Source organism: Haliotis asinina, chromosome 16 (assembly GCF_037392515.1).
Source record: "Haliotis asinina isolate JCU_RB_2024 chromosome 16, JCU_Hal_asi_v2, whole genome shotgun sequence".
Taxonomy (NCBI): Eukaryota; Metazoa; Mollusca; class Gastropoda; order Lepetellida; family Haliotidae; genus Haliotis; species Haliotis asinina.
The window spans coordinates 5260890-5287501 of record NC_090295.1 but is presented as its reverse complement, the minus strand read 5'-3'; the positions used below and the strand labels follow the sequence as shown (position 1 = coordinate 5287501).

General features: G+C 40.7%; 1 protein-coding gene across 2 annotated transcripts in view; it reads left to right on the top strand.

The window, feature by feature from the left end:
• Positions 1-25737, top strand: part of LOC137268335 (adipolin-like) — a 58064-nt gene extending 32327 nt beyond the window's left edge. Inside the window, exons 2-8 of one of the 2 annotated variants that reach the window (XM_067802887.1) lie at positions 8740-8916; positions 9938-10049; positions 13888-13928; positions 16428-16589; positions 22984-23186; positions 24323-24401; positions 24586-25737. In XM_067802887.1, coding sequence (XP_067658988.1) covers positions 8740-8916; positions 9938-10049; positions 13888-13928; positions 16428-16589; positions 22984-23186; positions 24323-24401; positions 24586-24684 — 873 coding nt within the window. In that variant the 3' untranslated portion in view covers positions 24685-25737. The remainder of the gene's footprint in view (positions 1-8739; positions 8917-9937; positions 10050-13887; positions 13929-16427; positions 16590-22983; positions 23187-24322; positions 24402-24585) is intronic. The other variant, XM_067802888.1, reaches the window with a different exon arrangement.
• Positions 25738-26612: the final 875 nt, after the last annotated feature.

Here is a 26612-nt window from a genome sequence, read left to right as displayed (position 1 = left end):
CGTTTTGAAATCTCCCACCACGCTGGCTGAGGCTGTAGGAACCTGTAATGCGTTATGTTGAAGTTCTCCCGAGATCACGTATCGCTACTCGAGAGGTAGACTATAACGCTAAGGCTCTGAATATATATCATCTTGATAGTAACAAACAAACCCATATAAATTAAAAGGACTCCGAGGGAGACCAGAGATTCAGAACCTGGGGAAATTTGGATTGGCTCAATTTGGAGCTTCAGCATTGCAGAGAGGGTTAGAGTGTAAGGAGAATAAAGTGGTTCAGTGTCTGCACGTGAGACAGACTCCTCGTGAGGTGACCTAGTTTGTTTTGTTTTGGGGGGGGGGGGGGGTTGGGTTTGTTTTTTTTTTGGAGGGGGGGCTGTCGGTTTCACCACGCAGGTTAACGTGCATTAATGTCCATACAAACAGCAACTAAACAAACTTTCAGGACTCAAACCGCCAGGATACTTTTAAACGTATAAAGCCATGTATTTTCCATCTCTTGACATGTATCTCTGTGCTTTCAGCTGTATTTCTATATGTACCTACCAACTTCCTATTTCAGATGTCTTCAGACCTACGTCTGTTTGCATTTACGTTATTTTTGTAACCACAGAGCAAATTTATAACTGAAAATACCCTAAGAACACTGGAAAAGTAACAGTGATATAGGTATGATATACATCGCCATTGAATACCCATCTGTTCTTCTATTCTGCCACCACCTCCCAGGTGTACACTTTCTTTACGCCGTCAGTATGTTTCAGCCTGACTGGAGGTATTGTCAGTGATTAACCCTGTTATCAAAACACGCTCCCACGCAGTAATCTTAATCGAGTATTAAGACCATCTAGATGCAATCTAAGTTGGTTCACATGACCAAAATGATTTTCATTCATTTCCGGTTTCCGTTCGTTAAGAATGAATGAATAAACATTGTTTTATGTCGCTTCGTCTATTCTCCAGTTATTCAGGGCAAGATCGTTACGAGCGAACTCACTATTTCACTGGTACACATGTTCACCGAGGGTAGTGTTGACAATTCAAAAATTACTCAGAAAACAAAAAAACGCTCTATATCGAAATGCTGTTTGTATCAGAGTTATCAAAATTATCTTACTTCCTGGTATGAAACCCGCTAATGCGCACTGTGTCCAGCTCCGAGTTCCTTGTGACGAAAACGGGGCCCCACTGTATATCAACAGCTTAACAAAGACAGGGCTGTGTCGGTGTTCGGGGCGTTTGGTGAACGGGAGACTTTCTAAATTTGTTTTTGTGTATATACGGTGTCATTTGAAGAATGTGGCAGATATCATAATAATTGCTACTACTTCAATCTGTGTAAGCATCCTGCTAGCGTGTGGCGGGGGCGTCGTATATCGCCTTCAGCCTCGACACTCATACACACATGGCGATGGGGAACGTATTAACATTGTTAGTGTAGGAAAGTTGAACTCTTTACTCAGAGTATAGACCGTCCAATTGGAACTGACAGTTGATTGTACAGACATTGAGAATGGCTCACCCTAACGTTTTGAAAATCATGTTGAACTTTCAACCTGTAAACAAAATACGCCATACGATTAGGGATCTACATTTATAATATAGTTCCGCTAGGCGATAAGTGCTGGACTAGTTATGTTTGTCACGAAAAGAATTTTATTCCCTAGGAGTGAGTGAGTTTAGTTTTACGACGCTCTGTTCCAGCTACATGGCGGCGGTCTGTATATAATCGAGTCTGGACCAGACAATCTCGTGATCAACAGCATGGGCATCGATCTGCGAATTTGGGAACCAGTGTGTGAATAAGAGTTACTGAACAATATGATGCAGTCAGAGTGTATGCAGTATCATATCACCTTATTACCTCCGCACACCTGGGGACCACCCAGTATAAGAGTCCATTCATGCGTAGCTCGATGCAAACTATATCGCCACCTTGTGTTTATAGGTTCAAATCCCGAATCACTCTGGCTCTGTGTCAGTACCATACCGCTCTCGGGGCTTTAATCAAGATGGTAAACTTTGCTCTCGCACCTTCAACATGAAACGTGGTTCTGTTCATCAAAACTCACTCCCATTAGAAAATTTGAAACCAACTTTTGACACTTTCCCCTGGCCACCCTGACACCTCGCTCAGCCTCCGCAGGGGGTACACGGTGCGGAACTCAGTAACTCAAACACAGTCCTTCCGGAAATACAGATTTCAACCAAGGTTCACGCAGTGAAGAAGAAATGTATTATTTTAATTCTGGCATGCTGAGTGGCCATACTTTACGTACATCACGTGACAGAGGCTGTATATATGTTGTTAACGCCATTTTGACTGGCATCCTGGTACACCGATACCATGCTGGGTAGGTCCGATGATTGTTGAAGTTTCAGGTATTATTATCTCTACTATCCATCAAAAGTTTAGACTGACTAGTGTAGCCACTAGTCGTACCTCAGTAAACTGTTCTAAACTAGATTTGGCAAAATATTCCATTCTAGTGAAAGGTTTTGTATACATGTGAACTTATGTATTGTGAAACAAATTCATAACGTTGAAAAGATTATTGTCGTGATTTCAGTAAATGGATGAAAATCAGTGAAAATTGACGAATTCTTCCCAATGTTCTACACCAAAATGCAGCTGCACATCCTTTTAGCAATTCAATTCATGATGCTCGTGAACATCATCTGCATACAATTTGCAGTCGGTTCCCCAAGTTAGTGGAGTTTTGATGTAACCATATATATATATATGTGTGTGTGTGTGTGTGTGTGTGTGTGTGTGTGTGTATGTATGTATGTATGTATGTATGTGTGTGTGTGTGTGTGTGTATGTATGTATGTATGTATGTATGTATGTATGTATGTATGTATGTATGTGTGTGTGTATATATATATATATATGTGTGTGTGTGTGTGTGTGTGTGAGTGTGTGTGTGTGTGTTAGGGATATATGCAAATCTTGAAATTAGGAATAATAATCTATTTACTCATTCACACTTTGATCAACTATCAATCATAAACATACCAATATGCCTAACTTATTTTGTCCAGTATATATGTATGCATACCATACAGTACTTTATGTGAGTCTAAACTTTTGATGGGTAGTATATATTCCACTATGACAAAAGATTTCATCCAATCATACACAGAAACAGAAAGCACTTATCGGGGAATAGGTAGGTGGCGTTGTACTTCCGGATCCTGTTTCATACACTGGAAACAATTACGCTGAGTTGGTGTTTACGTCACGCCGGTATTATTCCAGCCATATAGTGACGAGATACAGTATATAACATATGGTATATTTGGGATTACACTTTCTTCGTAAAGTTCAAATTCTAGTACTTTGTCTTGTTGAGTCCCATCCGGGATTCGAGTCAGGCACCTAATCGCCAGCAAACAAGGTCAGCTGCCAAACCCGCTAAGCCACCACGACTTCCAAAAGAAGCACTAGAGTTTGTACTTTACCAAGAAAGTGTAATCCCAAATATAACATATGTTATATTTGACCACTTTCTAAATGGCATTGTGTAATCAGAGATACGATCTGCAATCATGAACATTCCAAGTACAAAGTCCAAATCAGTTTTATTTTGAGAACATACATACTTATTATTATTATTACTTAAGAATAGAAAATGGTCATAGCACTAGACTCAAAAGCAATCAGTTCGTTATTTAAATACCTACAATTCATCATACAGGGCAACTTCACTCAGGTAGTTAATAAAGAGATACCCGCGGGTAAACAGATCCTTCAGATTTGTGGCATCATAATGTTAGTCTCTTGCTGTCGAACCATCCACACAGTCTAGCAGAATATGCTCGATGGTGAACAAGAAGTGAGAGGTCCATTCCCATCCATTTTCAACAGATAATGATGATGAGTAAACCGATTTTGTCCAATACATCGTCACAAACTCACCACGTCTTGACTGACAACCCAAGCAGGTATAACCAATTGTTGGCTTCGGATGAAGAAGCTCATTTCTTCCTAGTTGCCATAGTTGCAAAGTCTTTTTATTATGTTATAATAATGACTGAAATCAAGATGATTTCGGTACACGTGTACGCTTCATTTAGTTGTAAAGAGCAATGGGCGTGTGTGTTGTAGGTATTCCAGTATTTCGTCCTGTACAAACATACTGGTATATTCCATGTTTGTGTGTGTACAGTTGGAATCCTTCTGATACCCCGGAGTAGTGGTCCATCACTGGATATTTGTCTGTGTTGTCCTTTGTCAATACGTAGTGGCTTAGGTTGTTGTTATCATGCTAGACACACAGACACACAGACACACAGACACACACAGACATACTACTGGTACTCCCTACCCCTCTCAAGAAGACATTAGGTGGAATGGTCCGTTAATTATGTCGTTATGTCGCTGACTTGCAGGTCAGTGGTCAAAACGCTGCTTCATGTTTCAATATTGATAGAAACTGCGAAGCCCATTTCTTAAGTCTTTCCCAGCTATAAGGTGAGAACATGCTAAAAGAAACGATGTGATCTCAGTGCTAGCACTTTGCAGACATTACCCCTTTTCACTGTGTGTTATTATATTTATATAACAACACCCTATTTTGAAATACCCAGATATGAATAAGCCATGTTTCAACAGGACGGACAATATATCCCACTTTCCCTTAACGTTGGTAAATCCCCACCGAACGCCACACGTGGCTTCCAGACCCAGAGCCCCTCCTTCCGAGCGGCGGCTTTCAACAACCTGTTTGTTGACAAAAGCAGATTGTATTCGCTGTGCGATGAATTAGCACCACAGCTAGACTCTGCGTCTAATTTGTCCAATATTATGATATTAACGCAATCTGTTCCCGGTGGAAGGTGACAATGAGACTTCGTACTCAAGATTTCTGCCAAGATTTCCCTCAAAGGCACGCATCACCTCTCCAGGGGTGGCTAATGTGATTTCAAAAGTGAAATGATTTTTCCACAAGTGTCGATTTAACAGAAGCTTTACTAATCAATGTGTACTGTGATACCTAGTGTTTAGGAAAATGCTACTTGAACAGGAATTAATCCCAGTGATCATTATTGGAGGAAAGTGAAGCAATTCTCAGATGTTTACTACTTTGGTATAACCCACAAACGTTGGTATAGTCCGTTAGCCCAAAAGCGGACCGATGAATTGCAATTAAATTCGAAAACTAATAAGCATAAAATTTTCAATTAAACACTGATCATAATATCTAATATTGTCTTAAAAAGAAAGTTGCTTACTAATTTATGATTCTGAAAATTCTGACCTCACACCTCACAGCGTTGGTATGACGTTTGATTATGATCGTTGAGTATGTTTCACTGTACACAGGGTTCAACTGTTTGTGTATGTCACTCATACATACAAACACATACACACAAGCAAGCACACACACACACAAGCACACATCATACAAATATGAGAGACATGAAATAAAAAGTGATTTCTTCACTTCCAGACACTCACAGATAATAGCTGTTCTGAATACAATATAAGCATTCTCTTTTCATCTGTAATCCACTTTTATGTCAACTTTCAAATTCTGTAACCTTCCTACATGACAAACTCAATTATCTCTAACCTCCCTACATAGCAAACTCAATTATCTCTAACCCGCCTACATGGCAAACTCAATTATCTGCCTACATGACAAACTCAGTTACCTCTAACCTGCCTACATGACAATCTCAATTATCTCTAACCTGTCTACATGGCAAACTCAATTATCTCTAACCTGCCTACATGGCAAACTCAAGTATCTCTAACCTGTCTACATGGCAAACTCAATTATCTCTAACCTGCCTACATGGCAAACTCAATTATCTCTAACCTACCTACATAACAAACTCTATTATCTCTAACCTGTCTACATGGCAAACTCAATTATCTCTAACCTGCCTACATGACAAGCTCAATTATCTGCCAACATGACAAACTCTATTATCTGTAACCTGCCTACATAACACACTCAATTATCTCTAACCTGTCTTCATTGCTAACTCAATTATCTCTAACCTGCCTACATGACAAACTCAATTATCTCTAACCTGTCTACATGGCAAACTCAATTATCTCTAACCTGCCTACATAACAAACTCAATTATCTCTAACCTGCCTACATAACAAACTCAATTATCTATAACCTGCCTACATGACAAACTCAATTATCTGCCTACATGACAAACTCAATTATCTGTAACCTGCCTACATGACAAACTCAATTATCTCTAACCTGCCTATATGATTTACTCAATCACCTCTAACCTGTATAAATGATGAATTCAGTTATCTAGAATCCATTTCATATAAGACACACATTTATCCCTAACTCGCATATATGATAATCTAGGTTATCGTTAACTGTCCCATATGATAAACACATTTCTCTCTAACTCGCATATGTGATAAATTCAATTATCTTTAATCCCTTTATGTATTAAACTCAGTTAGTTTAATCCATTAAATGATAAAGTCAGTTATCTCAAACTCATTTATATCATAACACTCAATTTATGATATTTGCTACTATATCAACCACCTGTTGTCTCTCACAGCCCTGTAAATATGATAAAACTCTTGATGGTGGAAGAGATACACTCGGATCGAGCACCTTACCCACTAGGCCAGACCAAAGCCCGGTGTCTGCTTCCGCCATTCCACGAAACGCATATTGAACTCTACCCCTCTGTTCGTTCCTACACATATTACAAGAAAGTTTTCTCACAGATTCACACTCAATCGTATTTATCACATTATCACACGTGACCCCTTCATTGCCCGACCCGAAGTTGATAGCGCTGGCTTTGTTTATTTCACGTCAATAGAATTCCTCCAGTTGCTGGTCTGGGGACGGGGTTGGCAGTACAAGTGTGGAACTACTTTTTCATATGGTTGTAATGCTTCTCATAATGATGTTTACCTATTTTTCGCTTAAATATAGCAATTACGATCAGGCGTAACACGCCCAAGAACTGTGACCATACGCCTTATCCATCTTCTTACAACAAATACTCCAATAAATGTATTTTCTTTCCTATATACTGTATATTTAGTACGCACGTTGCCCTCTCAGAATATGAAATGAAAATAGGGTACGCCCACCGTTTAGTTTTATTTGGATTTAAGAATTACCAAATGTTATACTTTGGTGTAAAATTACTTTAAAAACTATATCCTCTTTTGTTGCGACCCAAACTGGTCCACGGCCTTAAGTACATGCGGGCAATGATGGATTTCAACGCAGCAGTAGGTACATCATCCAATCTTTGAACGTTTATAACACAATCTCTCCAAAAGTCAAGAGGTCGTGTTTTTTGATGAAACACGGAAGTCATTTTCAATTGATTGCTTCTTGATGAGAACAGTATGTATAGGGCACAAGTCTCCCTCACGATTTTTAGTCTGCACATGCGTAGGTAGTAATAGGTAAAGAGTTGCGAATGACCGTCCTTGAGTTGATCTTTAGTCTGTGAGGAGAGATCACCCCTGTAGGTCTCGCGCTCGGCGGTAGATCGCGAGAAGAGCTCGTTCAGTGTAAGGGTGTACTTAATTGTCTCCCCTACCTTTCATAGTTCATCTAGCTGTAAAGGTTATTTAATGGCGAAACGACTTATTTGCTTTGAAACAACACTGTAAAGAAACTACATCGACTGTTTGGCGCTTCATAACCAGCTACACCACTAGACAAAATGTCAACCGACCACACGTGACGCTGAGAGACAGTCTGACGTCACAGAGGCCACATTGGTTTTAAGTGCGGGAATGCTTGCAATGTTTCAGTCGGCTCTTAATATCCAGTCTGGATTATACCATCCGTTTTTGAAGAGCCTTGTCACAAAGTGTAAACATACATAATATCATGATCTTTGTTTTCTCTTTGGCCCGTGAATACGAACGAAAAATGATGTACAGCAGCTATCAATAAGTCTCCTCGGTGAAGGACGGGGGGTATGTATGTGTGTGGCTGTGGCGTAAGTGAAAGGGTGGCAACTGGCGTCTGTGTCGGGGTAAACGGGGTGACCCAAACTATTTGTATCTGTGTTGACATCTAATTCGTGATTTTATCAGTAAGCTAGCTGCATGGAATCCCTAAAGACTGCTGTGTAACTGATACAGGGCAAGTGGACTTCCTTAAGCCTTGTTCACCTACTAGTACGATCTAACCGGTTAACAGTGTGATGTAACCACCAAATCGTGTGATCTGACAACTAAATAGTGCAATCTAACCATTCAATAGTGCGATCTAACAATTTAAAGGTGCGAGATAACCATTAAATAGTGCCATCTGATAACGGTGCAGTCTGACAACTTGATAGTACGATCTGATACCTAAAAAGTGGGATCTGATACATAAATACTGCGATCACATCACTCAGCAGAGCGATATGACCATTAAATAGTGCGATCTCATCACTTAAAAGTGCAATCTGATGCCTAAACCGTGCTATCGGATAGATGAATAGTACGATCTAAACATCTAACATTGCAATGTGACCTCCAAATAAGGTGGCGGAAATACGATTCAGACGGTGACAACTCGATACTTGAAAATAAGACCCTTAACGAAGGACTGAGCTATGATTCCCTGCTTCCCAAGTAACGCAGGAGAGACCTGCAATAGGATTTACATATTGTCCGCATATAGAGAACTGCAAGTCAAGTTGATACGAAGCGTGTTTTGTTTTTCGTTCAATTATGAGGCGTTATAACCATGCTTGGCTTTTAATCATCGCCATTTGTTTCAGGAAATACGAACACGACCCCCGCTTGACCCCAAAGGCAGCTGGTTAGAATTCGTTCGCCATTCAGACAGGATAAACAATAGGAAAATGTCAAAGAATAAACGGAAGAAAAAAAGAAAAACATTGGTAAGAAAGACAAGCCAGGGCTCCCTTTTGCGTTCCTCTGAACCGAAGGCCCAAGTGAGTGTGTCCGCCGACATCTTTTTCTCTCTTTACATTGTGCTCTGTTACCCGGAAACCAGCAAAACTATGCTAGCACGGCTTGTGTCACACATCTTCCTACCCCTTCTTTCTCCCCACCTTAGTCTCTCCCACATCCCCCACCCAACCTCATGTACCAGGCCATGCCAGGACTGATTGCAGGTGAACTCACTCGTAGCACAGGACTGGCAGTTGCCCTTGACCCTGCGGGTAACGTCTGTATCCATGCTGATCTTGTCCGTGTTCAGATTGTCCTTTTCCATGTTAGCATTGTTCCTTTCACTGATATTGCCCATGCCCGTGCTGATATTATCCATATCCGTGTTGATATTGTCCGTGTGCATGTTAATATTGTCCGTCTGCATCTTGATATTGACCGTAACCATGTTGATATTGTCCATATTCGTGTTGATACAGCCGGTACTCTTTGTTAGTACTGTCCGTCTCCTCTTGATATTGTCCATGTTCACATTGTCCGTCTTCGTCTTGATATTGTCCGTGTTCATATTGTCCTTCTCCAGGCTGATATTGTCCGTGTCCATGTCAATATTTTCCGTCTTCATCTTGATATTGTCCGTGCCCATGTTGATATTGTCCATATCCGTGTTGATATGACCGGTACTCATGTTGATATTGTCCGTCTGCATCTTGATATTGCCTGTGTTCATATCAATATTGTCCGTCTCCATGCTGATATTGTCCGTTTTCGTGTGAATATTGCCTGTCTCCATGTGATTATTGTCCGCCTCCAAGTGCATATGGTCCACTTTCGTGTTCAGCCTCCACACCCTCTTTACCCTGTATTCACCCCACAATATTTTACAAAAATTCAAATTTATATGTCCAGCAAATAATGATCAATCCTATTTACCGTGTCAATATGAGTATTACATTATTGACGGATACTGTCTTCTCTCTGACTTTCCACTGCTATATCCCACACAAGTATTTCTCTTGTAACGTGTCATATACCAATCCGATGTCACCGTGTTTGTTTCAGCATGGCCTCATAGGTCCGCCCGGCCCGCCTGGTCCCCAGGGACCCCCAGGACCCCCCGGGGCAATGATAACCAAGGAGGAAATGCTGGCGGAGTTTAGAACAATGGTTAAAGGTGGGTCTAGTTACAGGAAAACGTCAGTGACGTGGAAGTTGTTCCAAAATTAAGAATTTTTCTTAATGTTTAAAAAACAGTGAGCTGTGAAAAAGAAGCATTGAGAGTGTGAGGTTTAACGCGGCCAATGTTAGCTTTATTCAGGGAGTGCATGAGGTCAGAGACATATTATATGGTCTTTGATGAGGTTTAGTGCGTGAGTGAGTGTGTGAAATTTAGCCTATTTTAGCTTCATACCGTTAATGCTGTCAGTAGAAGCTGTCGAAACCGACACTCATCGGGACTGAAGAAATATGCCGGATTGTAGAGCTGATGATAAATGCACATGCCAAAGAGGGGACTGAGATTTTATGCTGGTGTTGACAACTTGCCGGATTAGGCAGATGCTGGTTTTCACAGCTTCCACTGCATGTGCAACTACGTGTATACGAACTACGTGTATGTGAACTATATGGTAAATGACAGATAATGTTAGACAATGTCTTCATGTATTAGGTGATAAATGACTGAAAACGACATGATGTATGACAGAACAATGCCTTTGTTTATCATAACAATGTGAAGTATATGACAGAATGACAGAATAATAAGTTAGTGAGTGAGTGAGTGCGTTTAGTTTTGCGATATGGCTACGGTTCTTGTCGAGTCTGGGCCAGACAATCCTGTGATAAACGACAGAAGCCTCGATCTGCACAACTGGGAACCGATGCCATGTGCCTGACCACCCAATTCCGTTAGTCGCCTCTTATGACAAGCACAGTAGCTTTTCATGGGAAGCTGAACCTATTCTACCCCGGATTAATTATAAATATATGAACTATATGATAAATGACACAAAATGCATTCATGCAATATAACATGAACTATATGTTAAATGACAGAATAATAAATTTATATATTATAACAATATGAACTATATGATGTATGACATAACAATGACACAAAATGCCTTCATGTATTATAACTATATGAAATACATGATAAATAACAGAAAATGCCTTCGTGTATCATAAATATATGAACATTATGATAAATGACACAAAATGTCATTATGTGTTATAATTATATGAAGTATGTGATAAATGACAGAAAATGCCGTTGTGCATTTAAACTACTTCTATATGAACTATATGATATATAACACGAAATACCTTTATGTAATCTAACCATACTCGTGGAAGCGAATAAGGGAACACGTGAAAGTACAAATGTTCATATTTTATTGTTTTCCAGGTTTCTTCACTACGTGTGTATTGCACAGCGGTGAAATTCTCAAAATGAAGGAAGAAACACGTGTACTTCCCTGTGTTCTGTTATCTGTTTCCATGAGTATATATAACTTGGGTTATAAATGACTTTATGTATTACAGCTGCATGAACTATGTGAAAAGGACACAACTTGCCTTTCTGTGTTAAGCGATTAATGACACAAAATGAAAACCTAATTCAAAATTATACGAACTATGTGATAAATGACAGAACAAATCCTTTATGTATTATAACAATATGAACTGTGTAATAAATGACAGATTAAAGCCTTTATGTATTATAGCAATATGAACTGTGTGATAAATGACAGAACAAAGCCTTTATGTATTATAACAATGTGAACTGTGTGATAAATGACAGAACAAAGCCTTTATGTATTATAGCAATATGAACTGTGTGATAAATGACAGAACAAAGCCTTTATGTATTATAGCAATATGTACTGTGTGATAAATGACAGAACAAAGCCTTTATGTAGTATAACAATATGAACTGTGTGATAAATGACAGAACAAAGCCTTTATGTATTAAAACAATATGAACTGTGTGATAAATGACAGAGCAATGCCTTTATGTATTATAGCAATATGAACTGTGTAATAAATGACAGAACAATGCCTTAACATATTATAACTAAATGAAAAAAGACTCAAAATATCATCGATATAATATATAACTGTATGAAGTACAAGATAAATGACAGAAAAATATCTTTATGTATTATTATATGCAAAACAAAAAACAACAAAACAGACTGAAACTGTATTCCTTATATCGTCAAGACGTTATATCATAGTCAAGGCTACTGTTTACCTCGCACACCCGTTTTATTTGCTGACACCTGTCGATGTTGCTTTGATAACGTAGTACCTGTTTGATGGCAACCGAACTGTGGAGCTTTAAACTTTCTACATACCAATATTTGCTCATGACTGTTACGTTGTTTACTGTTTGTTGGGGATGTATAACCTTTGTGGTGCAAAGTAACCGTCACACATGGGGCTTAACACTCCCTGTACTGACAAGAGGCCTATACATACTACAGACTCCACTTGAGCAATTCATTCATAGACAGTTCTGTGCAAGGCCCAGTTGTTAAGTCCGCTAACAGAATGGGCTGTTTTTCTGCATACCAAGAAAATGTTGGTTTTGCACACGCTCGTTTCTGGTGACTACAATATTTGATCTCGGATTTAAGTCCGGATACGGAATGAATTCATTAGGTAAATACTGCTCTCAGAAAACCCCAACACGACCGTGAGTGACCGTTGAGTGTTTCAGTGGTCAGTGGTTGTGTAGTTGGCAAGGGCTTCAAAACAACAGGGTTGCGTTTGTAGATAAACGCTTTCTTTACGTCATTGTGTTTTCCACCAATAAATTTGGAGTGGTCGCAAAAATCCCTCAGTCCGCCACTGATGACCATCTTGGCAGAAGTAATATGGTAGCACAGTGGTTAAGACACACCAAGAGTCTATGTTCGAGTCCCCATATGATGACGATGTCGTCCATGTCATGGTTGAAATATTGCAAACAGACGGCGTCCACACACGTTGCTCACACTGACAAGATACTCAAGACTGCTTGACATGTATTAGACGAGCCAGTGCATTGAACGCGTTTGTGACAAGCAGGTGGGGCAAGTAATCTGGACGTATACACTTGGTTGCTACGGGTAGACTGGCGATTAAGCACGTGCAGTACACGCTGACCGTGGCGTGAAATCAATACCGCTACTGTTTAACACGCGTCTTGTAGAGTGATTTAGTTCAGCAAAACACTATCACGCCACGATTTGCACGAGGAAATTGAACTTTTCAATGTTTAGACGACAACCTGTTTCCCTCTTTTTTAGAATGGAATGGTCTGGAGGGCGTTCCCATATATGCAAACTAGGGATAATGTGTCAGGTCATGGCACATCTAATACATGTCAAGCAGAAACTCGTGATTGCAGACATGAGGTCGAACTTTCTTTAAAGAATCTGTCCATACTGGAACATATTTGAACACAGCTTCAAATGTTTCCTTTCCTCTTTATCTTGTTCATATATATTGTGTTATAATTTTCATATAACTGCTCACAGATGTTTCATGTATAATGTGGTGTGCATTGTTTTATCATGTGTCTCCTGATAGATGTTTCATATACACTATCCATCAAAAGTCTAGAGTCACTTGTATAAATGTAGCCACTTACTTCAATAACGTGTTCTAAACTAGAATTTGTAAAATATTCCATACTGTTTAAATGTATTGTATACACGTGAACTCATGCATTGTTAAAGATTATTTTCATGAGTTCAATAAATGATGAAACTTCGTGAAAATCGACGAATTCCTAACAAATCTTTTACACTGAAACGCAGCTGTTCACATGCACGATATTTGCACATGCTGTTCAGCAATTCGATGCATGATCCACGTGCAGTTTGTCTTCAAAAGGTTTGCAAATGGTTTCCCCAAGACAGTGGAGAAATTTATTTTCGGTGTGACCATGCACAACGTATTGCCAGTGTTTTAAATTTGTGCAAACTGTTTTGGGGCAGTACATAAAGTGGTATTGTTTGCAGAGGCTGCGGAAAAGAGAGCCGAAGAATTATTAACAGAGAGGGTAAGTACTTGACTGCACTGTGTATTCAGGACACTGTCAAACCTTCCGATAATTTGTTGGTTTGATTAAGTCAAAACCTTTCAATGAATCTTCTTACGATGCTTTACGTTTAACCCGTAATATTACAGGGAAGCGAATGTTTTCATCACAAAAGAGAATGTTTAAACAGTTTATTTTTCAATTACATAAATTCCCCAGGATTTTTCACTCCGAAAATGTTCCTATTCAAAACCTACTTTGCGCATCACCGTCACGACTCCACGTGCTTTCAGCGTGTAACACGCGCCATGATAACCTTCTGAAAGGGTCACGTGATATGTCGGACGTAATCGCACTATGGCTGACAGAGCTCGAGTACACAAGAACTCCAAAGACGTTTTCTGGTTAATTAATATCTCCAAGAGCATTTTCTCCATGCATCCATTGATGTTGGTTTTTGGAACTAATGTACTGTAGCCATGCTTATCGGTGGTGCCAGATATGTCGAATATAAGAGTTGAAGGTGGTATAAGTTGCCGATTTTAACTCCAGTAGTCGCCGTAGTTCACGTCGTCACCTTTGATATGCCGTAGTCACTCTACTTCACGCCCTCATCCTTGTTGTTGTAGTTCACGTATCCTCTCTGGATACATAAAGAACATTGTTGATGAAGAAGGAACAGTAGGGTAGGGTAGGGTATTGATATAGCACACATATCCACCCAACTAGTGCTTGCTCAAGGCACTGGTATTTTTTCCTTCGATCTTTGGATGTCACTCTAAAGGGCACATCGTACTAACAATCTCAACTCCCTTGGAATTACACAACCCCTACTGCCTCTAGGCCGAGTTTCACATCCTAAAGAGGTACCCATTCACAGCTGGAGGGACTGGGACACATAGTCACAGTACTTTGTCCAAGTTCACTGCACGTTGTTGTACCCACAACTGGGTGTTTGCACGTATTAATGTGGCCACCATCTGGTCATATGCCTTTTCTGGGTTTTTTAAGTGCACAGGGTTGTGTACTATACACTAGCGGTTGTGATAACACTGGAAGAGTCTGTACACGAAATTGACCTCAAAGCTTTTACACCCGGTCACAGGTGGGCTCAATCCCTCCACCTCAACCTCGCTGAATCACTACCCTGGGGCGTTTGTATATCAACGTATAAGGAACACTGTCGATGTATAAGGCACCATCTATGTATAAATAACATTATTTATGTGTAAGGAACACCATCTATGTATAATTAAAACTATTGATGTTTAAGGAACACTACGAGAAAGTCATTTTTATGCATCAAGATATCTTTAGTCGTTAGAGAGATTCTCACACAGGGCTGTGATACAGTAACACGGCTCAGCATTTATCTTGGGTATACAAAGTATACTTTACAAAATATCATGATATCTGAGGACACACAGTAGTCGAAAGTCTTGAAACTGCACATCGTGTTTATGACCCTTGAAATGAAGGCAGCCCCACTAATTAAAACTCGTTTGATGTAGTGTCATATGCAAATATGCAATCCCCTGTCGGCCGACCATGCTGTATAGGAAGTGACTCGGACGGGCAGTATTCACAACCATCACTCCAGCGAGAGGTAGCCCTTATCATATAATCAATCAAAGTCTTCCCCCCGAACAAAGATATCGAACGTTGTCTAAGTATCGATCGGTGCTTATCCGCTCTTCGGGACACAGAGAAACAACTATGGCCCAAATTAACACGCTTTTCATATTTTCTTATAATAAGCCCTATGAATGCCACGGCTTTGATCAAAGAGTCATAAAGTTCTCAGTTGCAGGGACTATGTGACCGTATGAGCATGATCTCGGAATGGCTATGTTCAAACTGGCGCCAAACTGTCGCCAATGTTTTGGCACTCATATTAAGATGCCTATATATGCAAATCAATCAAGAGATGCGTCAGAGACAAGTAGCGCGGGACTGACCTCTATGTATGTTAAGGCGAGAGCTTGTTGTCTTAGTAATTTGACGACATAATTGTGCAATAAAGTATAACTGTGAAGAGTTCCAAATGGAACTTCTTTATGGAAGCACGGATGAAAACGGGATTTGTGAAACCACGTAGAACAGTATTGCTTGTTTCGTTTGACCCCTCTCAAAGATCATGGTGCTCACAATCTCTCACGTTGGCCGCCACGTCTGTTATCTAAGTCTGGGATAACACGTCTCTTTCAGCGTTATTCACATTATGTGTGCTATTTAGGGAAGCCTTATATAACAGAAATGATATAATTACTGTTGTTGTTATTGTTGCTATATTTCATATTAACTACTTTTCCATAACTCCTATTTATATGATTAGCTTCTTACTCGCTTAGCCTTACTTCCCCTGTTGCGTATTGCCCGGTGAGAGTGCAGATTTTACAATATTGCAACACTATAATGATTTGAGACAGATGCCAAGTCTGAACTGAAGCCGAGCCAATAAACAGATTGACCTTTTGTTAAACTTTGTCGTTCTGTGAATCCATCTCATGTTTTTTGCAGTGCGAAGCCTGCAGTTCCCTCCTAAACGGAAGTTACGTATTACCACCGGAAGTGGATGAGGTGCTGCTCGTACCACGGGTCACGGTAGCATTCCACATGCGCCTGCGCAGTAACATCATTGTTGCTCGGAGGACTTTTATGGAGCTGAAAAATTTCCATCAGGTGACTTTTTCTTATTTCGATTCAAGAAAATATGTCGAAGGTTAATTGTTATGACTCTTGAGGGTGAGTTAGAGATGGGATAGCCTGGTGTTTCAACCCTATCGTTCGTCAAGATCTGGGTTTCATTCCGGTCATGCACAACCACTTTCCGGTTATGTATTGTGAAAACAAGTAAACAATCTTATGATCAGCTGACATTTGAAATATGTGATGCTCACTCTCACATCTCGCTTTTAATTCCCTAGACGAAGTCCATGTTCAGTGTTAGAGTTATGTGGTGGTACTTCAACCTGACCCAAATGACTGCGGCTTCTTATCACATGGACCAATCATACGGACCAGGAGCATGATTCACAACACTGCGACTGTCGTACCTCCTTTACTGTAACATAGACTAACGACAGTCGTAGCCCCACGACAGCTTATGACACATGACAATACAAGTCCAATCACATGGACCTACTAGTCCAGTCACAGACCAACTAGTCCAATCACATGGACCTAATAGTCCAGTCACAGACCAACTAGTCCAATCGCATGGACCTACTAGTCCAGTCACAGACCAACTAGTCCAATCACATGGACCTACTAGTCCAGTCACAGACCAACTAGTCCAATCGCATGGACCTACTAGTCCAGTCACAGACCAACTAGTCCAATCACATGGACCTAATAGTCCAGTCACAGACCAACTAGTCCAATCGCATGGACCTAATAGTCCAGTCACAGACCAACTAGTCCAATCGCATGGACCTAATAGTCCAGTCACAGACCAACTAGTCCAATCACATGGACCTACTAGTCCAGTCACAGACCAACTAGTCCAATCGCATGGACCTACTAGTCCAAACACACACAGCTACTAGTCCAGTCACACAGACCGTCTAGTCCAATCATAGACCTTCTAGTCTTATCACACAGACCTTCTAGTCAATCACATGGGCCTACTAGTCTAATCACACAGACCAACTAGTCCAGACACCTGGACCTGTTAGTCCAGTCACTGAGACCTCGTACTAATTCAGTCTACCTTCTAGGCCAATCGTATTGACTTACTCATCTAATCGCCTTATTATCAAATGTCAAGAGGAGCGTCGCAATGATGTTACTGTTCACTGAATCAAAAGAAATACGGGTCATTCGATAAAATCCACAACGCTTTGTTCCTTTGATATTCATTTGGATATATACCCCGAGATTTCCATTGTTCCCTCGAGGCACATGCGTATCTGGCAGCAGCAGATCTGTTCCCAGTTCATCTGATCTTGGTCCCACTTCACTTTTTGTATTAAAAGAAAATAAAGGAACAACGATTACATAGGGTTATGTCGCATCGGGTGCACTCTTTCCCCGCGTTCCGTGCACTGCACAAAGTGTTTGTACTTGTTGATAAATATAGATCTGACGCGAAGTAGAAAACTTTCAGAAATTAAGTAAGAGGCGCCATACTTATTTGCAAAACTAGAACAACCGTTGAAAAAGTAGACTATTTTGGCATCGCCACGTTACGCTGTGTATTTGTAAAGCATGTGAGTGCGGTAGAATTGCCATAGTGTTAATCGGAACATCTCGCCTCTGTGACACGAATCGCAAACTGACGAAGATTTACAACCTTAAGTGTCTATAAAATCCAGTCCAATCTGCTAGTCCACGATCTGCGCGCGTCTACAGCTACTTCCGGTCTGGATCGGTAGCACGTGACGCACGACGGTTGTGTCAAATTGGTGACCCGGAACGCTGGGAACGGAACAGGATTGGATCGACAAGGAGAGTTATTGGTATTGTGTGCTTTCATAAGCGCTATTCATTTCACTGAGGTCTGAATAAATGTACCAATAATCACTTCTTCTGAAGTCAAGCAGTTCCCATCCTCCGCTGTAACAGACCAACTGCGCTAGATACTTGATACATTGGTAACGCTGAGGGCTTATAAATCAGCCAAGAGTAGCCCCTCCACACACACGCCTTGAACATGTAACATCACCAAGTACCGTCGGATGTGGCGGGCCCAATAAAACACTGGTAATTCACACATGGAGGTGATAAAAGCCGCGGCTATGGGACTTTGATAGAATTATGCTTGTACCCGAGCAGTGCCTATCAAAACTTGATACTAATGTTGGCCTTTGAAAAGTTGATATGATACCTAAACAAATTTAATGTAGAAAGTGAAAAAATCGCTAGTTTCATTAACGATCAAATAATAATCTATGCAATCTATGGCCGTCAAATTACACAAAGGGTTGGAATTACCGTTTAGGACGTGTGATTGATTGCCATGTATATACGCAGTCGATATACATGGGATGGTAGAAGGATTGATTAGTGTATGTTTGAAATGGAGATTAGTGTAGTGAGTATGTTTGTGTTGGGAGAAGCACTGATTAGTGTAATGAGTGTGTTTGAGGTGGGAGATGGACTGATTAGTGTAGTATGTTTGAGTTGAAAGAAGGATTGATTAGTGTAGTGAGTATGTTTCAGATCGGAGAAAGACTGATTAGTGTAGTGAGAATGTTAGAGATGGGAGAAGGATTGATTAGTGCAGTGAGTATGTTTCAGATGGGAGAAGGATTGATCAGTGTAATGAGTATGTTAGAGAAGGAGAAGGACTGATTAGTGTACTGAGTATGTTTGAGATGGGAGAAGGACTGATTAGTATTGTGAGTATGTTAGAGATGGGAGAAGGGCTGATTAGTGTAGTGAGTATGTATGTGATGGGAGAAGCATTGATTAGTGTAGTGAGTGTGTTTAAGATGGGAGAAGGATTGATTAGTGTAGAGAGTATGTTTAAGATTGGAGAAGGATTGATTATTGTAGTGTGTACCAGATTCACGACTATAGCTTATCAACTGTGAGTTAGGATTCTAGAACGTATCTCTACTATATGGCCATGATAGAACCGCATATCGAGATCGAGGTTAGAGGCTGATGTCTCCTCGTCAGGTGTCAAGGCTGGTTTAACGTCTCATGACTTTGTGATGATGTACGATTGTAAGAACGCTTCCTTTAATTGCTGGCATGATTCCTCGCTGAATAAGATTGTAACTTAAACTGAAGCGACAAAACCCTTTTCCACATCTTGAAGAAATATCTGCTGTAAGCAGAGTCGAATGTACAAGTCTGACATTATCACGAGTAAATGTAATGCAACTTAAATCAGTGTTCCAACCTAGTCTGTCTCACAGTCCCAGAAGCACATCTGGTCCCAACGGCCACTCCCCACGTGCAATGCTAAAGGCCGAAATGAAGCAAGATGTCCTCAAGTTCGGGACCTCCCATCTCACTGGGGCTCCTTTTGAGTTTTAACGGCTTTTTAATTGGTTTAAACAGAGAGGGAGACAGAGAGAGAGAGAGAGAGAGAGAGAGAGAGAGAGAGATAGTCTGTGTTTCAAACATATGGTAGGTACTTGTACATATTCAATGCCAGGGGCCAGTAGTAATGGATACCACGTGTTTAACTGTAAGCGCGCGGCAAAAGTCAGAAGAGCGCAGGTCGAACGGTTACGGACATTCGAACCTGGATAAGCGGTTCCTTATCCACAACCAAGGGACACTACTCTACACCAAATGGTGACTGTTTAGACCTATGTGCTATCCAAGAGGATGCATTGCTTCCTGAATATTCGTTTACGACGTTGACGTTGAAGTTGACGTTGAAGTTGACGTTCAAGTTGACGTTGAAGTTGACTATTCTAAGTGCACATTACGATGTCAATGGCCAGAAAGAATTAGTCATGACCCATCTTCTCAGATTTCACACCGTCTGATAGGCATTGGTTATTTGCACATGTTTTCCCAAACGCCTGCAGAGATTGAATGACTACATCATTATCAGTGAGGAAAACCTGTCCATATAGTAAAACACCTCTCCGATTAACTTAAACTTGACGAATGCGGTATTTACACTTTTTAGCAATTTGAGACGTATAATAAAAGATTTTTAAAAAGCTGAATGAAGACCTTTCATAAATAAACCCAACTATTAGTGTAAGTTACGCTGTATGTCATTAGTGGTTTTCAATTTCAATCCCGTGACGAGTTATCTCCCACTGCACGTGCAAACCAGGAAGCTTTCATTAAAGGTAAATGTCCGTCATAAAGCAGGTGTTTCCTCATCACAGGCAGGGAGGGGCAGCAACGCTGGTTTAAGGAGAGTTTTAAATACCGTAAATTGAAACCAGTGGTTGGTAAAGAGCAACTCGATTATGACGGGCTTCTTGCGGTTAACGCGAAGCTTGTGTGTGCTCGAAAATAGAACAGTGACCGAGTATAGAGATTGCACTGCATGTTTGTATACAATCTAAACATGCTAAACAAATATTAACTCACATGTAATATGTGAGTGTTAGTTCAACAGTATTACGTCAGCTCTTAACCTTGTGGAATCGTACTCTCCAGCCGGGTGATATCGGATACACGTGGTAGGCGTACGGGAATATGCGTGACTACAGACTGTGAAAGTGTATGAGGGTGAAAAAGTAGATTTGAAACATAGTCTACGCCAATATTCCAGCCAGGTCTCCTAATGTAATCCACAATGGGTTACTTAGTTGTCATCCTCGTTGACGAAGGTTGATATATTTCCATTCTGTCATACATAATGCGGACCCTTTCTTTACAATATCCATTTGTCGGTCTGACACAGATGCCAGTTACATTTTACACTAATTAAACACGTGGGAGTATTTCCAGTCGGACTCGACTTTTCCACATATATCCAGAATGTCTCCTGCGTTAGGACCTGACCTTCTGCCCTTTGTGTCCGTGTAGCTTCCGGAATAGAACTGGTCTCCAGGAACCGATGCTTGTGAGAGAGGGGAGCGGGTGGTCATGCTCGCTAACGTGATTGAAGCGTGTCATCATGGGCTAATGGCGTAGATGAGTGCTTACGTTGGTAATGACTGGACTGTCTAGGCTCAGCTTGATTACTTACAGACCGCCACCATATACCTGGTATATTGCATCGTGCGCAATTCAACAACAATGAAACACGGGATCAAATCCAGCCATTGTCTCCATTATACTGCAGCGACCAAATGCATAGGTCAGGATTTAAACATGTACTTAATACCAAAGGAAACGCAAATTTCGAAAAATGAAAATTCACAAAAGTTTTCTATTTTAAAACTAGACAAATAATAACAGATTTGAGTTTCAAGTCTTTGAAGGGCATTTAGAAGTGAAATACATAAGAATGAAGATTTTTATGGATATCAACTTCTTTATTATGAGAACACAACGTTTCGGAGTTAATGCTTACTCCTTCATCACGTGATTAACTCAGAAACGTTGTGTAGAAGTTGATATCCATAAAAATCTTCATTCTTAGATTTGAGTTTCGTGCATTCTGAAGATGTTCACAGCAAGGGGTGTAACACTGTCGAAGTTTGAAGTTGAGGAAAGTAAGACCCAAATATAACATAGGTCTGTTTGAGTGCTAAAACGGCTCTCCCTGTGCAGTCATGGGACGCAGTTAAACCAAGTGGATTATTTTAAGGACATTGGATCAAAATTTTGGGACATATGACTGCCTTCGTATTGATTTGATCGGAGAGTTGCTAAATACGCTAAATGTACGTTGTGTGTGTTCATCTTTTTCCGACGTGCAACATGTCTGTTGTGGTTACTGATGCCAGTTTGACTTACGTCAGAAAATGTTTTAAAAAAAAAACATGGGACACTTTCTTCCCGATTTTCCTCTTCACCATTTTCTTTTTCACAATTTGTCGAGAATAGCTCGCAGAGTTGAACTACAGAATGACAGTTCTGGAACTGATTTTCATTAAGTGATATCACCTAGACTGCATCACTAGGTCGCTTCCACTGATTAGAAAAGAATTTGATATATTCAATCCTATGGCGTCCTCAGATTGTTTCAAACCACTTTCATATAAGTGCACGATAGTAATGTTTAAGTGTACCCATGTCGATCACCTGCTGGCTGTTTACTGGCGAGAAGCAGACGATAGCTATTTATAGCACACCGGAAGCACATAAAGCATCCTTTTCACAGATGTCAGGTGTAACCTATAGTAATGCCCCATTAGATAATGCTACCTCCTGAAATACGGCGCTTGTAAATTACGCCATAGACGGTCCAAATATCCTTGTCCACTGTCTGTTCCTTACAGGTTACAGGTGTACTTCTGTTTCCTCCTGTAGTTTCCTCCATGTTTCCTCTTACAGCATATACACAGAGGGCTTAGTTTCCATCGTGGTCACCACAGGAAGGGTGTTGAAAATGTAGCATTACAAAAATACAGGGGGTGCTTAAATAAGTTCTTTGTGTATACATGTAATGTGTAAAAGAATGACTGTGTACGTTTATGGCGATGCCTGCTATATGTGATGAGTAAATATGATGTTCTTAGTTCATTTAATAATATACTTTCAGCCATTCGGTGGGGGAGCTTTCCATCGAGGGGACGTCTTCAACGCCCGGGACGGGCGTTTTGTTGCACCACGTGATGGAGTCTATCACTTTGCTGCTAATTTGCATATTCAAATTAAGAAGAAAGGTCGAGGAAACAAACGTTTGAGGAAAAGAGACAACATCAAGATCCAAGTGTGCATAGACTCGCTATGCCAGAAAAACACGTCAGTACAATCATCTGAAATTCATCCTTCATTTCAATATCTTCAGAGTGTGTGAAACCCATATTGGATGGCTGGGTATTGCGGCAGGGTCATCACTAGCGACATGGCACTATACTAAGGCATCCACGACTTAGAAAAATAGTCTTTGGAAGTTTATATGAGAGAAAATATAACATGCTAGACTATCAGGAACGTTCATTGTAAACCAAGGGTCACTGTTTTCTGCAATCTGATTGGTTGAAAAACATGATCGAATGGTATTTGATTCCTGAAAATGCAAGACTATTCGCTGCTTATTCAAACATAGAAATATCCCACATAACTGTATTGTTACGGCATGAGCATTTGTGACGCCATTCAAATCATATTGTGACCTAACGTCAGAATGACGTCACAAATGAGCAGTTCCAGATGCTACCATGGGAACCAACTGAAATGACCAGCTGATGACACATCACTTCTGTACCTGTACTCGATGTCAATGACTGCAGACAGTAAAACCCATGGGCGCCTTTTAGTTTACTTTTATGCATGCAATGTCGATTAGCATCATGTGTTTGTCAATATGCGGGTGTTATTGAATATTTGAAGCACGGGAGTATTTCATTTCCAACCTGCCCACTGACGCCGTCGGTTCCAAATGAATTGCCCTGCTTCAAATGTTCAATAACACCCAGAAACTAACCCACACACGATGTATGTTTCCTAATCATATCGCTTTGTTGCAGCCCCCTTAACAGTACTCCACATGAACTGGTTCAGCAGGGGAGGGGTTAGGTAAATGAGGCGTCCTTAAAATCATTTAAAGAACTCTTGCCTTGTCATGACAAGCTCGGACGTGACATGGGTTTGTATCTCACGAATACCAAAATGTACAATGTGAATGATGGGTGAGCAGAAGTCAGATTCTCACTAACGCCACATTGCACAATAGTGATTCACGGTATGAGACTCAGGCTGGAGTAGATGCAAGGATTTGCTGAAACCCTCAAAACTAGAACTAGGTGCTAGAATCATCCGACTGTAGAACGAGAAACTACTGTCTACCAAACGTTTCATTTGTACGGAATCAATTGTGTTGACGCTGTTGTGGTTGTGCTCACGATGTTGTTACTGTTGCTGCTGAATGATTTCAGGTCCCTGGAGTACGTAACGGGTCTTGAGACCAACAGCAAGCTCTTTACAACCAGCGTCAGTGGATTGTTGGAATTAAAGGTCAGTGGGGTCATTTTAAAACATAGGTCAAGGTCAAAGCATATTATCTATGTCGCAATTCAGTCAAATAGCACACATAGTGTCATTTATTCATTCCTGTCAGTATTTTGTTTCAGTTAACTTTCCTCGTATATATGTGTGGTGTTTTAACTTGTTTTAACTTCCGACCTCGTTTTCGTTCCAGGCTGGGCAGTACGCTTCGGTGTATATGGATAACTCATCTGGTATCGTTGTTAGGATACAGAACGGATCAGATTTTACTGGCATCCTCTTCGGCGTCTAGCATTGCATGCCGGGACATGTGACGTGACTACCTCTTTGACACTTGTCATGCTTTTGAGCAGAAACAATTTTCAGATCACGTGACTCAGCACGTTTTCAAAACACTACTGCATTTACCTCGTATCAGGGTTCAAAGGTTGTGAAAGGATTGTCACGTGATCGTGTTCTGCTGCTCTTTTCGGGCTGCTGGTGATAAACAACATGGCCACTTTACCAGATTACAACTGTGTTTTGTCTGTGTATTGTTCAGCTAGACCATGTTGGGAGAAGACGAGAACAAACACGTTGTTAATTACTGGTCATTTGACAAACACGCGACTCGAAAGTTGTCCATGTAAGGACATGAACTGCCAGCAAAAGTCATGGAGAATCTGTGTGGATATGTTCAATTCAGAATAACCATAAAGTTAAAGAAGGATGAATTCAAAGAATACATATCATGCTGTTATTGAGCACAGCAGGCGTGAAAAGCTCCACGGGTGGAAATCGACGAATCCTTGTTAATATTGTCGGGCAGTTTATCGAAGTCCGGTCATTTCAGGTCAACAGTTGGGCACATACTCTCTGAAGCAACATTAGACACAAGGCCTTTGATTGGTGTCCGACAACTAAGACCTCTAAGCCAAGTGTTGTGAATATCTGTTCTACATATATAGCGACATTTTCACCTCACCGAGGTTTCTCCTTTCATCTGCCTTACAGCTGTAGCCCGAAGCTTCAGACTACTTCAGTGACCTGCTTGGTGTTCCAGTGTATCAGCAAGGAAGCAATTTCGTGGAATCAGGACAGCACATAATGTTTATATAATATATTTCTTGGAGAACGTCAATTACTAGATCTGAAGTTTCGGACCACACCAATGCCCCTGCCCCATGTGACAATTTTTTTTCCTCTTTTTTTTATTTTCTTTATTTTTTTTTTTATTATTATTTTTTTTTTTTTTTGGTATTTGTGTACTCTGAGAGTCAATGGTTAATATAATGCATGTACACGTGATTTATCACCTCCTTTAGTGATGTATAAAACTATTTATTGTCATAGAATTTACCCTACCTAGTTCTGTTATGTTTTCTATGATGAGAACAGATCTAACCCTCGAGCCGCAGGCAGCGACAAAGATTTAATACTGTTTTACGCCATTTATTTTGTAATATTAATTCCAGTAATACAAGGCATTTAAGAGCGGAAATGTGTGTTGCATTTTGAAGCTACGTGGGAAATCGAACCTTCGGAAAAACGAGCTAACGCTTTTCCCTCAAGATTCGAGATTACCTCCCCAGGACAGGCATGAGGGGAAAGCAGTAAAGGCCTGACACCCTCCTAGCGTGGGCAAACAATCGGTCCTTGTCGCGATCAGCCTGTGATTTGAACCAGGTTATCTAATTAACCTTGCACAGATAAAGCCAACTGAGGCATTTGCATGCTCACAATGACGGAAGTAACCACTATGGTGAAATCCCGAAGTGATCATTATGGTGAAACCTTGAGAGAAGTGATCACCATGGTGAAACCGTCCAACACAGATACAGGTCTCACAAACTTCATAATATGGTGACGGTGTGTCAGTGAGAGAAGTGATCACTATAGTGATCCCCCACCCCCGGCAATCCCCCCCCCCAACCTCCCCCTCCCTTCCCAACACAGACACAGCTCTCACAAACTGTATACCATCGTGTGTCAGTGAGCGAAGTAGGCACTATAGTGAAAAAAACACCCCACCCCACCCCACCCCCACCCCAAAATAATGTGTCTGTGAGGGAAGTGAGCATTATAGTGACAGCCTACCCCAACACCCCCCCCCCTCCCCATCCCCCTTCCCAACACAGACACAGCTCTCACAAACTGTATACTATGGTGTGTCTGTGAGAGAAGTGAGCACTATACTCACAAACGTCATAATACGACCTGTCAGTGAGAGATGTTCCACTG